We start from the raw sequence: 15,759 nt of genomic DNA on the forward strand, positions 1-15,759 counted from the left end.
TTCTTGGTTTAAATTACCTTTTTTCCATTGGAAAATTATTGAAAATTTTTAAAAGTAATGAAGCAGCATGTTATAGGTGTGGTAAAACAAGATTTGTCTACTCTAGTTCACGTATAGGTGTTCTCTATTTTAGACAAGGTATTGGAATGCCCAGAGCACAGAGTCCCTAATACGCAATGTGGTTCTGTTGCAGCAGCTTCTGTCAGTAGTCTGTCTGAATCTTTACCCGTCCAGTGCACAGACGACAGTGTCCCGGATGCCCAGTCACCGCTAGACTCCACGTCTGCATCTGTGCAGCCAAGGTAAGACACGGGCTCTGAGTGCCGGTCGGCAAGCTAGTGATGGAGGAGGCACGTGTCCTCTGTCTGATCAGTGCTGCGAAGGAGAAGGAGGTCAAGTCCCTGTAGGGTTAGCCAACCTAACGCTGTGTCTGTCTCACTACTGACTAGTTAGAAGAGGCCGCTTGTGTTTACATTGGGAAGGATCGGGGAAGGTGTCTTGTAAGTTCCCATTTCTTCTGAGACAGACTTTCCTTTATTTCTCCTCATAACATGTCCCCCCCCCGCCGCAACGTCCTGAATTCAGATGCTGGGTTCTAACCGGGGCCAGTGTCTACGTTTCTACTCTAGTCCTTTCCCCAGTTCGTGATGGGGGACACCCAATTCCGCTGCCCAGCACGTCCTTTCCCGAGTTGTACCCAGGCTCCTGAAGCCGAGTGTGGCCGAGCTAGTGTTCATGTGGTGAATTCATGCACAGAGACCACTCACTGTTGCTCTTGTTGCTAACGCCACGAACTTCTGGTCCAAACTGGTCTCTGGGTTCATGGCGCTCTGGTTAATGCAAAGTTACAGAACAGTATCTCCGTGTTCATTCTTGTAATGATGTGCTTAGATATGTTGAACTCGTACTTATTACGTCACTCTGGTTACTGTTCCTGCATGGAGATCGTTTTGTAAATCTACATATTTTTGCTTTTCTAGCCCTGTATCAAATCAGTCACTTTTATCAGAATCTGTAGCATCTTCCCAAGTGGACAGTACATCTGTGGACAAAGCAGTACCTGAAACAGAAGACCTGCAAGGTTTGCACATGAGCTAACTCACTTCGTCATTCATTTAACAGTTGAGGATTACAGGCCAGGCACTATCCTCAGAGCATATATTCTTTTAAATTGCCTGCCTAAAATATATTTTTATGTTTATTTTCTTTATGAGCAGAATATTTTATATCTTCAAGTATTTAATGGACTGAAATGTTGGGAGCCACTTCACACTGATAAATAATTTATGTCATCGATGGAAATATAGAAAGTTGTAAATTTGTTTAGTTTGAGAACTAAGTGAATGAATAGTGATATTATACTGTTCTCTTTTACTGTTATTTTTACCAGTTTAACCTAAATATTATTTCCCCTACAAGCAACTACGGCTTCGGCTTAGGAGGAATCTCTTACCTTTTGACTCGGTTGTTAGAGAGACCGTTTGACGTGACTGGCGGTCGTCCCTCTCTCCCCGGGTGTGGCTGTGAGGGCAGCCGTCACGTTCAGTTTCTCGTCTTCACAGCACAGTGCCTCTTGTTCTTGCCCACACTCTTTCCATCCCCATCATGTGGGTCAGAATGATCTAGGAAGGCTTTCTCGGCGGGCAGAGGTGGTAGAGAGATTGAGAAGACTGGTAGATAGCCTGTGCTTGTGTGAAGACGCTGGCTCACTGAAAAAGGACACTTGGAAAAGGTAAGCCCACGACTGAGCCTACGGCATGACTTAGAGAGAGGAGCTATCTGGGCCAGTGAGACCTTCCATTGAACATGGTGTTTGTATGGTAGCGACAGGTATATCTGGTAATCTTAGCTTAAGTTTGCTGAAGTTTAAATGTGGCTGAGCTGGCTAGTTCCCTTTGCTCTGAGTTCATGCCCAAGAAATGATTAGCATAATTGGCCTGTGTGTAGATTTTGCTATAGCAAGAAAATATACTATCTGGCCAACATCAGTATTCTCTTCCGTGCAGCATATTATTGTAAATTAATAAACATTACAAGTGAAAATGTTTTATTTTTTTGTTAAATAGAAAAATTTTAGGAAGGGAAGAAATAGAAAAATCCCCAAGATTTACTTATCTCTGGGGTATGGGAAGTAGGAGAAGGGTGATAAAGCTTTTGGTTTTGTGACAGCAGCAATGGCCAGCTGCTTTAGACAGGGGGCTCAAAGGGGTGGTGTGGCCAAACAGGATGCGCCCTCAGTAAGTTGGACGGGATCACATTTCAGAATTTGCTGTGTTGGAGGTTGTCGATAGATAATTGGTATTCAGATGTGTGATGAGTAATATGTCTGCTATTTGAATGTCCTTGGCACATGTTGAAAAATGAGGAGCTAAAATTAGGAGGAGCAGGTTGGAGGACGAGTCAGCAAAGGAAGGAGAAGTCATCTGGGCCGTGGTTAATTTCAGCCCACAGGTGCCCACGTCGGAGAGTTTCTAGAAGCAAGGGTTGCTTAGCAGTTTGGGGAAGAGAGCTAAGTAAGGAAAAATGAAAACAGGCTGCTAATCATGAAGATGTTATTATCTCACGATGGAACAAAGTTTAGAATGTTGGTCGTGAACAAAATGTATGCCGCTTAAGGATAATCGGTAACAATTATTGTACAAGTCTGACAAAAGATGAAGAGAGGTTGGTCACCTATGACCATGTAAAGTGCTTTTATACCATTTTTGGTGTATGGAGAACAGGTTAGTTTTCTGTACCTAGCCCTGAGGACAGGAATGCAGAAGGTGGTCATGAAGCTGTATGAGGAGAAATCATAACGGGTTTTAAAAATTTAGACTCCTTTTTTCATGTACGATTTCAATGACTTTTAAGGTTAAACCAGTATTAGCTTATAAGTACCTCTTAAAAACTTAGCAGTCATTATTTTAGCACTGCAGAATCTTTGAAAAATCTGGTATAAGTTTCATCTGAGTTTGAGAGGATTCATTTTCAGTGCATAAAATCTCTTAACAGCCTAGTTTTTAAAAAGGTTTTGCTTATGCTATTGAATTAAGAATGTCTTCTTTTATTGTAAACATGGGCACAAATACAGTTTCCCTGCTATCCAAAAGTAGAGCATTTTGGTGAAACGTTTTGTAAACTAAAATGGTGTAAAGAGGCAATTACCATTTCATAAAAGGGAAAATTCTCTTTGACCGATATCTTTGTTAGCAACAACAGGTACTAATGTAGGTTTTTCATAAAAGTGAAGTGGCATAAAGCAGATTCTCAGTAGTGGGGGAAATGTGTGTGTGTGTGTCTGTGTGTCTGTGTACACGTACACTCATAACATAAACTTACTTGTGATTTCCCTGTTGGATAGAAACAAACGCAGAGAGAATTTTCTTCCATCTATTTAGTGGATGGACAAACACTGACAGAGAAGAAATCTTGGACTCCAGTGCTGTAGTCATTTGAGCTGGAGCTGGAACCCAGGCACCTGATTCCAGGCCAGGATTCTTTCTCGGACAGTTGTCATGCTCGCTAGCCTGGACTGTGCAGCCCCCCATGGCCAGGGTGGTGTCGTCCGCTTTGGTGACCAGCCAAGTATCTACTTTCTTCTGTATTACTCCATTTGCATCCCTCAGGGAAATTGATTTAAATGGGAAGATCATCCCACATGGAGAAGGTTCATGAGTAGCAGCCGTGCCTCTAATAAGCCAGCATTTCCTAACATTCTTTATTGGAGTTTTCAGATTAGTGTCCTTGGAACAGCTTCTTTCTCTGTAGGTATTCTGCTTATAATTAGGCTGTATTGCCACCAGGTGGGTGGTGCTGCTTTCATTTTGTCCTCATGGCTCTGAAGAATTTTTCTCCTCTTTGAAGGAGAATTTAGCATATTATAGCATGTTTCTCATGTAATTATTCTTTTAACAGCAGCAATACCTCACATAGTCTAACTTAGGAATGTCAGATTTTCAGTTCACAAAAGCTAGTTTTAAAAACATTTTTTTAAGTGTTTTGGTGCACTTTACACCATTGTACTTGATTGCCTTACTGCACGTTGTGCTTCACTTGGTTAACCTCTCAGAGTCCCTCAGATCTTGAACCTTAGTAAAAAGAAATGGAATTTGGATCAGAGGTTCTATTTTCTTCCTTCCTTCCTTCCTTCCTTCCTTTTGTTTTTTAAAGATTTTATTTATTTATTTGAGAGATAGAGAACATGAGCAGGGAGGAGAGGGAGAAGCAGACTCCCCGCTGAACAGGGAAGGGAGACTGACTCAATCCCAGGACCCCGGGATTATGACCTGAGCCATATTTTTATTACTTTTAAAGGAGAATAAGTAATAGCCACATCCACCTTACAGGGTGCTAGAAGTCAGTGAAATGATGGAGGTGAAATGGGTTTTATACACCACAAAGGTTATTCTTAGTCTGTGCAATGCCACGGGGATGTGGCAGTTATAGGAGGCTTAGGATAAGAGAGGCTTGTGAAGCTTCCAACTGTAGCACGAGATTAGGTGCTGAGCCCTTCATCGGTGACGCATTCTAGGAGGACTGAGTTATTGTCAGAACGGTGGACAGGGGTTGTCTCCTGGAGTTGACAGTGAACTAGATTCCCCAGACTCCACCTCTTAGGGATCCTGACTTGATACAGAATTGAGTGGACAGTTCGGTGGCTCAGAACAATCCAAGAGGAACAGTCCCGTTAGACAAATTTGAGAAAGCTGTCTGGATTAAAAATCAAAGATTTCTTCTGATTTTAAAGGCTGGGTGAGAATAGCCAAACAGTCTTGGAAAAAGTAGAACAGAGCTGAGAAAGACTAACAATTCCCAGTTTCAAAGCTGGCCACAAGCTACAGTAACGGAGGCTACAGATGCAGGCGTGAGGACACTCCTGTGGATCGCGGGGGTAGGACTGGTGTCCAGAAATACACTCTGACAGTCACGGGCAGCTGATTTTCAACAAATTGTCCAGTAGGGGAGGAGTAGGCTTCAGCAGATGATGCTGGATAGTTAAAAGGGTAAAATTGGACCTCTACTCACACCTTATACAAAAGTTTACACCAGAATATTAGAACATAGGAGCCAAAATTGTAAAACGTTTAAAAGAAAAACAGGCGTAAGCGCTGCCTGACCTTGGCTCAGGCCGCACTTCCTTAGGTGGGTCACCTGAAGCACAAGCGACCAGAGGAACACAGACGCATTGAAACCTGTTTGCTTCAAGGGACACCATCAGGAATGCGAAAAGGTGGTCCACAGAATGGGAAAAATATTTGTGAATCATAGATCTGATAAGAATATATAACGAATGTTATAAAATCCAACAATAGAAAGACTAGTTCTTTAAAGGGCAAAGGATTTGAATAGATGTTTTTCCAAAGAAGCTATGCAAATGGTCAAGTGTGAAGGATATAGAGAAATTAGAGCCCTAGTGCATGGTTGTTGGGGACTTAGAGTGGTGCAGCCACTTTGGGAAACAGTGTGGCAGTTACACATTGATTTCAGAAAGTCAGAGAGTTACCCGTATGACCCAGAAATGCCATTCCTGATTCCCAGGGGATTGAAAACATGTCCACACAGAAACGTGTGTGTTCAAAGTGTTCATGGCAGCATTGTTCATAGTTACCAAAACGTGGCAACAACCCAGATGGCCATCGGCAGGGGACTGGATGAACGAGATGTGGGCTGTCCATACTCCGGAGTATTCCTCACCGGGAAAGGAATCGAAGTTCTGATCCCTGCCACAGCAGGAGTGACAACATGCAGAGTACAAGAAGCCAGGCATAGACGCCACAGGTCGTGTGATTCATGTAGACGGGAGGCAGGTGCAGTGAAGAGGGCTCTCTGAGGCCGCACAAGCACACGGCGGGCACACATGCCCTCAGGCATGGTGGGCGCAGCACTTACTGGAGGGGCCGGCTCAGCAGGGCTGTGTTGGAAGGAAAGCTGAGATGGTGGTTTAAAGCAGCTCATGGAAGATTCCTGAAGGACTGGGTTCTAATCCATGGGTAGGGGAGAGAGCCTTGTGAAGGCTGGTTGCTTTTTTGTTTGTTTTTTTTTTAAAGATGACACAAAGTTGTATTTTAAGAAGATTAATGTGACACTTCTTTGTCCCCAGATAGCTGCTAATAGAAACTGCTGTCCTGCACAGAGCTGCTCTATCCGGAAAGGTGGCCGCTTGTTCTTGGGTAGCTGTTGAGCACTTGAGATGCGGCTGGTCTAAGTTAGTTTAGTACATCTTTGTTTGCTAGTAGTGTAACGTATATATAGGTTTCAAAGACTGAGTATCAAAAAGATGAGAAATATCTCACTAATACTTTAAATACTGATTACATTTTAAATGATAATATATATTAATTTTGCCCTTCTATACTTTTTAACACAGTGGCTGGAAAAGATATAATTAAATCTATGGCTTGGTCTATTTTTTTGGACCCTGCTATACTGTAAGGCTTATTTTTCCCTTGAATATTTAAAATGTCATTTTGTAAAGACTTTTTGAGCTAGGAATAACTTAAAGATCATTTGGTTCAACCCCTCATTTTGCATAAAATGAAGTACAGAGAAGGAAAATGAATGTTCTCCCAGTGGGTCATTGGAAAAGTGTATGTTCATTCAGTAAGTGTCTGTCGAGGGACCGCTCGGTGTCAGCACTGGGTGTGAGTGGTGAGCAGAAGCCCCAAGCACTGAGCTTCGTCTGACCTCCAAGAGGGGGGACTGGTCCTACTGTGTGAGGAAGATGTGCGCATTACATTACGTGGGGATTGTGTCTGCTGTCAGATGACTCCCAGGTTGCCTGTTAGTATTCATCATGTGTATTAATATGCTTTCAAATAAGGGTAACAGAAGTATGCTAGATAGTTTATATACTTATTGTTAAATTTGTGTACTTTTTTAGCAGGACCCAGAGCAGAGGGCTTGTGAAGTATCTTAAAATTACTGGCCAGTAGACTTTGTCTAGTTGGGATTCCCATTAAAAATTAAGTTTACTTCCCAGCCTTCATGCCTAGGCCTCCCAAACAGACCTCGCAGACCAGTAGATAGGACGTAGGCAGCTGCCTGTTCTCAGTCATTAACAAGCAGCTGACCTTGTATCCGGTTCTCCTGTCACACTGTGAGAAACTGCCTAGTTTTAAGGACACTTCTTATTTTGGCTTCAGGTTCAATATGTCTGTGGCCCTTTTAAAAGACGGGATTGTTTCCTTTTACATGATAGAGAGTTTGATAAGGCATGCTTTGGTCTTAAATCTCACATATAAGGAAATGGGTAATTTCCGGGAATCCTAGGCGTTTACACAATACTAGGTCATCTTGCCCATTAACTGATTTGGTGAATGTTTCAATTCAAGCTGGCAGTCGGTAGCAGGAGGCAAGCGAAGGTCACCTTAGTCTCATGGGGACATGAGTGGACGATGATCAGCCTCAGATGCTAGCCCTCGCTCACCAGCTCTCGGGCTGCCTGTGGATCCTTAACTCTAAAGGTTGTGCATCTGCTGTGGACAGAGCATTAGGGCTGAGACATGTGTGTGCAGGAGTGGGGGGGCGGGGCAGGGAAATGTAGCTTCACTCTCCTCCATTTCCAGATTCCAAAGTTTGAGCCTCAGTAGTTCACCTGGTTTTGTTAAAGTTTTTCTTGGAGTAGTGCTGTTGTTGCTGTTTAAGCATTGTTCATGTAAGTTCGTGTGAGTATCACAGTTGGGAGAACAGGTTGGATATTTCAGAGACATTTCAGAGACAATAAACAGATTCTTTTCTGATGGCAAGTTAAACTATTTTTGAGCTCTTTACACATAGCAAAACGTTATTTGATAGTGTTCTAGGAGCTGTGGATAAAATAAGCAAGACGTTCAGTACTGTGCCATCAGAGTTCACATTCTGAGGATATTTATTTATTAATAATAAAAGGTTTTATGTGTCCATAATCTGTTTAAGATGTTTATATTAGCACAACTGTCTCCCATCTGGTTTCAGAATTTCTAGGTGGAGTTTACTTGTTCGTTTGTGGTGTTTTGTCTTTGTCATATTTTGTTAAAATGGGAGGTAATATAGTTAACATAAACAGGTTAGAATCCATTACATGAAATGCTTGCGCGTCTGCTGTGTATAGTTCGTTGTGATGGGTGCTGGAGATTCATACGGGAAGTAAGATACCACCCGCCCTCGGTGGGCTTACTTACCGTGGAATTGGGGCATCTGGAGCACATGGCTGCAGTGGGTGAGTAATTACGGAATGCAGCTAAGCAGGTTTTGTGGGGCACCTGCCCTGTGGTCGGGGTGCCAGGGCAGGCTGTAGCAGGAGTGGAGAGGACCAGCTCCTGTGCTGGAGGAGCTCGCTGCTAAGCCGGGTGAGGCCATTACGGTAGTGTGGGCCATACTAGTGGGGCACATAGGAAGGTTCCTATTTAAGTTGTTGGGTAGAGGACGAAGAGTTGATGGCATAAGCTTAAACAAGAAAGACCAGTTCGAGTAAAGCCAGGGGGAGAGTGGGACAGGAGGGGCATGGGAAAGCATTCCTCACAGGAAGGCTGTCGACAGAAGCCCTGAGATGAGAAGACTTTGTGCACTTTAGACGGTTGTAAACGGTGTGAGCAGGGGGCTGGCCCCACAGTGGTTGAACAGGGGAGTCCCCGAGGACTGGATGCCGAGAAACTCAGAGAGGTCGAGAACTCGGCTGCAGAAAGTCACTGCTGTAGAGCGAGGTGTCGTGTGTGCTGGGTCACGTGACAGACTCTGGCCCCAGAGACCGCGTCCGGGAGGGCCGGGGGTGGGGGCCAGGAGGTCCGCGCTGGTTCAGATGCAGGCACAGTGACGTGACTGAGTCTTGGTGCGGCTGGCCGGCCTAGGCTTTGCTGCCTAGGTGTGTCAGTTTATTATCCTAATTACAACATTCTAACAAACTTATCTTCCTAACATTTTAAAGGTTTTATGTGAAACATTCTGAGAATTTTAAACATAGTGTTCCACCTAATCTTGGTTTCAGCCCCTTTTGTCCTTGTTCTCTGAGAAATCTACATAGTTCTGGCCCCAGCAATATTTCAGAGTTGGCATGTGGCCGTTTTCTTACATATTCCCTTAGAATACCCAACTAGCATTTGCGTGGGGGTCAAATGCATAATTACCAGAAAAAATAGGGAATACTGCGCTAGGCCTCTAGAGTCACTGTTAACATGCCAGTATATGTTCTAGATTCCCTGTGTGTGCCCACGTGTGCACACAGGTCCATAACATAGGTACATACATTTAATGGAAAGGGTGTTGTATTAATGTGGTCTACTTTGTAACTTACTGTAAGCATCTTTGCATGCTAACAGATTGCTCGGTTGTCCACACAGTAACAGATCACTGAGGGTGGGGTGGGGGGGCAGCCACCACCCAGTATTAAAATCTTACCGAATGATTAAATTTTACCACCTTCCTGTTTTTGTCAGCTTCAGTATCAGATACGGCACAACAGCCATCTGAAGAGCAAAGCAAGTCTCTTGAAAAACCAAAACAAAAAAAGAATCGCTGTTTCATGTGCAGGAAGAAAGTGGGACTTACTGGTAAGGGCCTAAATCCAATGGTTTAAACTTAAGATTGTATTTTAAAATAATGCATGGCTTACTGTTCCTGGCTTCAGTGCAGATCATTTTTGTTCCCATGAGAGTTAATACTGGATGTACTTCAGCTTCTGAATTTTCTTAAAGTAGCTTTAATTATATACCTGAAAGTGAAATGAATAGATTTTCTTTTAAAAATTCATTCTAGCTGGGTTTGAGAGCATTACATTAGACAGGTTGGGTCACGGTGCCAGGTGCTATGAAAGGCATGGCTCCTGCCGTGGCAAAGCCAGAAGTTGCAGAGGAAGGGGGTAGTTAAGTATTTGGCAGGCCGAGAGGTACTTTGTGTAGAATGGCTGATGATGGTGCTCGTGAGGGCCCAGTGAATTAGCCCTTATGAGGCATCAGCCCCGCGCCGCCACACGACTGCAACACAGCTGTTACTGTACTGAACAGGTACTGTTACTAGGAGAGGAAGAAAAAATATTTGAGATATTATCTGGATATTTAGCAAATAAAGTAGATTGAGTATAGTCAGTGGATTACTTTGGGAGTTCAGGGACAGGTATCCTAATTAATTCATATAAAAGAAGGGGAGTAGAGGCCCATGGAGGCAGCGTGTTTCAGCTGGGTCTTGAACGATGAGTAGGACTTAGAATGGATAGAAACAGGGCCATTTCAGGCAGAAAGACTAGCCTGAACAAAAGGTCAGATAAAGGAAAGAACAGGGCACGTTGAGAGGCCCGAGCTGGGGAGGGCGGCTGTAGCACGTGGCCTGGGAAGAGGGGTGTCCCCTGAGAAGGCTGCTGCCGTGGGCTGTGCCCTACGGTGGGGAGCATGCGCAGCTGGAAAGAATCCATTTATTATTTGTTGTGTGCCTGGCATTGTGCTGAATACGCCACAAAAATTTGACTTCAGAGCTGAGAAGAGTAGATGAGAGTTTCAGGATCTCAGGAAGGTTTCTCTGGCCAGGGAACAGGTTGTAGAGAAGGTGGAAAGTGCAGTACGGTCTGGCATCACAGGTGTTGAAGACTGGCCCATGCTTTGCAGATGTGTTTATTTAAAGAATACAAGCATGAACAAATCAGGTGTTTTAAAATACACATGTTTAGTATCAAATACAGTCTTTCTACATCTCAGAAACTCTCAAACTTCGTGATTAGAAGGCTGAGGCTTAGTAACTTTCGTCTCGCCCAGCCTGTCAGCCTGCTGTTGCTGTTGGCTTCATCTTCCATTCCTCATCATGAAGCTACAGAATATGTTTCTGAAGCAAAAACAAAATGTGGTAGAGGACGCTTCCATCAGGTGTCAGCATTCGAAATACTGATTCCTCTGCTCCCTCTCCAACAGTTCCTTCCTACCATAAAATCTTAATTTTGGGAATCAGGACTGGTTTGATATGGACTGTCCACACTCTCTCTTTCTCTCTCTTGCGGCTTCAACTCTTTGGGCATGTCCCTAAAATAAATAGCATTTATGGCATGTTTACTAAATGTTAAGCGCTTAATACATTCCTCATTTAATCCCTACAGTAATTTATTATTCCAAAATTACAGATGCAGAAGCTGAGGCTCCGAGAAGCTAAGTAATTTGCCTACGTTAGTAAGCAGATTCACGCTCAGGGCGCGGGACTCCAGGCCCTGCTCTTACTCAGCCAGCGGGAGCCGGGTCGCCTCTGCACTAGAGGTCCGCCCGGGAAGCCAGGGTGCATAGCGTGCTGTTTCTTAGCAGTTCTCCCAGCAGTCTCATTACACCTTTTCTTAGTTCAGTTTTAAGGTTGCCTTCTGACAGTGTCCTTATTTGACATTTAGGATGTGGGTTTGAGAGATGTCTTCCATCCAGTGTAGCAGTCCTGATTTTGCTAGGAGGTAGTTGCAGCCACGTCACAGGTGAAGAGACTGAGCTCAGAGAAGCGGCTAGGATCTGCTGGGCGTACAAGCCTCTATTTGTAGCTAGGAATAAAATGAAAGCTATCAACTAGTGAATTCTGAAAATGTTACTAGGTCCTGAAACTGTCTGGAATGATTCTTTAGACAGCTGCCCTAAATACATGATATTTTTAACATTAATGATACTAAGAAACTTAACAGTTAGACCTTCCATCTAACTCACGTGTGTGTACTGATCATTTTCAGGGTTTGAATGCCGGTGTGGAAATGTTTACTGTGGTGTACACCGTTACTCAGATGTACACAATTGCTCTTACAATTACAAAGCTGATGCTGCTGAGAAAATCAGAAAAGAAAATCCAGTAGTTGTTGGTGAAAAGATCCAGAAGATTTGAACTCCTGCTGGAATACAAAATCCTTTGACCATCTGCAAACTAAAAATTGACTTGAGGTTTTTTTTTTCCTAGTCATTGGGAATGTAGAGCAATGTATCTTGCATAGACCTTTTAATCATGCATGTCATCAGAAGAATAGATTTTTGTTTTTGTTTTGAAAATGACTCTGAACATTTATTTCCATTGCAGTTTCTGTGGCTGAAAAGACTTAAGTAAACTTTACAAGTATTATCCTTTTAAGATCATTTTAATTTTAGTTGAGTGCAGAGGGCTTTTATAACAAACGTGGAGAAATTTTGGAGGGCCGTGATTTTTCCAGTATTAAACATGCATGCATTGATCTTGCAGTTTATTTTCTCATTGTGTGTGTACATAGCTTTTCTCTGCAGCACGATCTCTGTCGATGGCGCCCCTCAGGGCACAACTAGTTACCAGTCACTGAATGTATCTTCATCCTTACGGCTGCTTCTGGGTTTTCATTAACAAAGGTTCTACATATGTTAGCATATAGTTTCTTTGCACCCACTATTTATGTCTGAATCATTTGTCACAAGAGAGTGTGTGCTGATGAGATTCTAAGTTTGTGTGTTTTTAAATTTTTTTGAGCGAGGGAAGGAAAAGCTGTAAGCATTTCATTGCCGACTGCAGGTTTCTTTCAGATTACGTTCATTGGTCTGTGTGTATACAATATGAAGAATGATCTGAAGTAATTGTGCTGTATTTATGTTTACCCACCAGTCTTTGATTAAATAAAAAGGAAAACCATAACGTTCCCTTGTATTACTTTTTCTGCTCTTCTTTCTGGTAGTTCATTTCGACTTTTGGTCCTTTAGTTTTCTACTTTATTAATTTGGTACAGGTCCTACTGTTCTCACATCTATTTGTGACTGATCTTATGACAATAAATTGCAATCTTTGATTCCTTTGAGTTGAAGGGGTCAGCATTTCTTTAACACCAAGAACTGCTTTTTGTCACATAGATACCGAATTTTCTAGCTCTCTTCTACATCCTGTCACACTGAGTTAGCATCTGGTTAGGAGCTCCTTTTTCTGGTAGAATTAGAGAAACTAAAAGGGCATAATTCAAACATGGCAGCTGGAGGCTATGGACGAGAAAGACCCAGTTGTCCTGTGGTTTTCAAACTTCTCTGGCAGCTAGTCTTTTTTTAACATGAAACACAAAACAGGTAAAAAGCAGTATTTTACAGTACAAATTTCTAGGTTTAAATTTGTTTACCACTACTTTACTTGTAAGTTCTATCTTAGTATGTAATGATGGCTTAGCATGAAAATCTGTAAATGTAATCCATTTAAATGTATCTGTTAATTTGTTAACATGAACAGATTAAAAAGAGAAAACTGTTCTCACTAGCCCAACAGATTCATGTTAAGTATTGAACAGAATTTAACACCCATTAATGATGAGAACTCCTGATAAATTAGAACTAGGGAGGAATTTCTTTAAGCTGATAGTTCCTATGTAAAACCAACCAAACAAATGAAAAGCAAGCATCCTCCAAAAGGAGGAAACTCATTCCGTTTTAAAGTGAGAAACAAAAGGCTGCCTGCTGTCCCCTGCTTGAGTTCAGAATTGAGTTGGAGATCCTGTATTCAACAGAGTAAGTCAAAACAGAGGGTCCTAAGAAGGAGAAAGGAGTAAACACTCAATACTTGCATGTTCAAGGCCTCTGTGAGAAAAAATTCTCAAGTATTATCGAGAGACAATAACCAATACCTCAGTAAACCGGGAGGGAGACATGTTAATGGCTAGGAAGACAATATAAAGATGTCCTCTGTCCCCAGATAGACCTGTAGATGCAAAGCAATTCCAATCAAAACCCCACCAAGTTTTCTCCTGGAACTTGTTAAAGCAATTATAAAGTAAAAGGTAGCAAAGGGCTAAGGTGTTTTTGGAAAATAAAGGGCAGGGGGGTGGGCACTTCTCCTGCCAGATGCTAGGACTCGTTCACATGAAGCCATGTTAATTAAAAGAGCTTGGTATTAGCTAAGGGATGTACACATTTCCCAATGGGACAGACCAGATTGCCCAGAAAAAAGGCACGCACAGACCGAACTTCAGTGTAAGAGGTGGCATGTAACATCGGGGAAAGTTAATTTGAGAATTAGAGCTAGAACAATTGGTTATCTGTGTGGGAAAGGATGAAAATTAATTCTTCTCATGCCAGAGGAAGTTAATGTCTTAAATGTCACACAAAATTTTCAAACTTGGGGAAAAGGTAAAGGTAACTACTTCTTTGACCTTGACATAGGGTACTACTTAAGACACAAAGCATTAACTGAAAGTGTTATTGATAAATTTGGTATTAAAATGAGGTATTTTATACCTAGGAATAAACTTAACCAAGGAGGTGAAAGACCTGTACTCAGAAGACATTGGTGGAAGAAATTGAAGGTGATACAAATGAATGGAAAGATATTCCATGCTCACGGATTTGAAGAATTGATATTCTTAAAATGCCCATACCACCCAAAGCAATCTACAGATTCAATGCAATACCTATCAGTACACCAATAGCATTTTTCACAGAATCAGAATAAATGATCCTAAAATCTGGAGCCACAAAAGAGCCCAAAAAGATCTTAAAACTATACTCTGACAAAGCAAGGGCAAGAAAAGCAAAAATAAACTGTTGGGACTACATGAAACTAAAAAGCCTTCACACAGTGAGGGAAACCATCAACAAAATGAAAAGGCAACCAACCTCCTGAATGGGAACTTTACACCAAAAAAATTTGATTTAAAAAATGGGCAGAAGACCTGAGTAGACACTTTGCTGAAGAAGACCTCTAGATGCCCAACAGACATATAAAAAGATGCTCCACCTCATCACGGAAATGCAGATCAAAACCACGATGAGATACCGCCTCACACCTGTCAGAATGGCTAAAATTAACACAAGAAACAGCAGGTGTTGGCGAGGATGTGGTCCCCTCGTGCACTCTTGGTGGGAACGCAAACTGCAGCCACTGTGGAAAACAGTATGGAGGGTCCTCAATTGAAAATACCATACGATTCAACAATTATACTTTGGAGTATTAAGGAAAACGGAAGCTAACTCAGATAAAAGCGTTGTTATATATTGTCACATTACCTACAATAGCCAAGATACAGAAGCAACGTAAAGTGTCCATCAGTGGACGGACAGATAAGGAAGATGTGGTGTGTGTATGCACACGATGGAGTATTAGTCATAAGGAAAAAGAATGAGATCTTGCCATTTGCAACACCATGGATGTACCTAGAGGTGATTTTGCTCAGTGAAATAAGTGAAAGACAGATACCATAGGATCTCAGTCCTATGTGGGATCAAAACAATGAACAAACAGAAGAGAAACAGACGTTAACCACAGATAGCAAGCTGGTGGTTGCCGGAGAGGGGAGGTGGGTAAAGTTGGGGATGGGGACAAAGAGGAACATGGTAATACCATCGTGATAACTCTCATGGCAGATGGCGACTGTACTTAATCGTGGTGAGCGTTCTGAATGTGTATAAATGTCAAATCACTACAATGTCCACCTGAAACTAATATAACATTGTGCATCAGCTATTTCAATTTTAAAAAGAAAGGAAAATGAGGTATTTTATGCACTAACATTTTTTAAAGTATCTTCAAAGAAAAAGATGAGTTACAAATTGGGAGAAATTACAATGCAAATCAATACCACAGTGAGATACCATTTTATACCCACTCAACTGGCAAAATTTAAAAGTCTGGCAGTATATCATGTTGGAGGGATCCCGCATAACTTCTGATAAGCTGCTGGTATTAGTCAAAAGTGGTTCAGTCCTTTAGAAGATTTGGTGTTACCTTTTACTTTTTAATTTTTTTGAAGTTTTTAAGTAATCTCTGTGTCCAACATGGGGCTGAAACTCACAACCCCGATAGAGTCACTTGCTCTTCTCACTGAACCAGCTGTGCGCCCCTGGTATTACCTTTTAAAGTTGGACT

At 42.2% G+C, this 15,759-nt stretch overlaps 1 protein-coding gene across 5 annotated transcripts in view; it reads left to right on the top strand.

Moving 5' to 3' along the window:
• The window catches only part of ZFAND6 (zinc finger AN1-type containing 6), a 67,435-nt gene extending 54,870 nt beyond the window's left edge, over positions 1 to 12,565 (top strand). For 4 of the 5 annotated variants that reach the window (XM_028093795.2, XM_028093794.2, XM_088024921.1 and 1 more), the window contains 4 exons: positions 194 to 302; positions 981 to 1,081; positions 9,393 to 9,506; positions 11,639 to 12,565. In XM_028093795.2, coding sequence (XP_027949596.1) covers positions 194 to 302; positions 981 to 1,081; positions 9,393 to 9,506; positions 11,639 to 11,787 — 473 coding nt within the window. In that variant the 3' untranslated portion in view covers positions 11,788 to 12,565. The remainder of the gene's footprint in view (positions 1 to 193; positions 303 to 980; positions 1,082 to 9,392; positions 9,507 to 11,638) is intronic. The other variant, XM_088024922.1, reaches the window with a different exon arrangement.
• The last annotated feature ends 3,194 nt before the right edge of the window (positions 12,566 to 15,759 follow it).

The sequence above is a fragment of the Eumetopias jubatus genome, unplaced genomic scaffold (assembly GCF_037043125.1).
Source record: "Eumetopias jubatus isolate StellerSeaLion01/CBP00866 unplaced genomic scaffold, mEumJub1_p1.0 scaffold_7, whole genome shotgun sequence".
Lineage (NCBI taxonomy): Eukaryota > Metazoa > Chordata > Mammalia > Carnivora > Otariidae > Eumetopias > Eumetopias jubatus.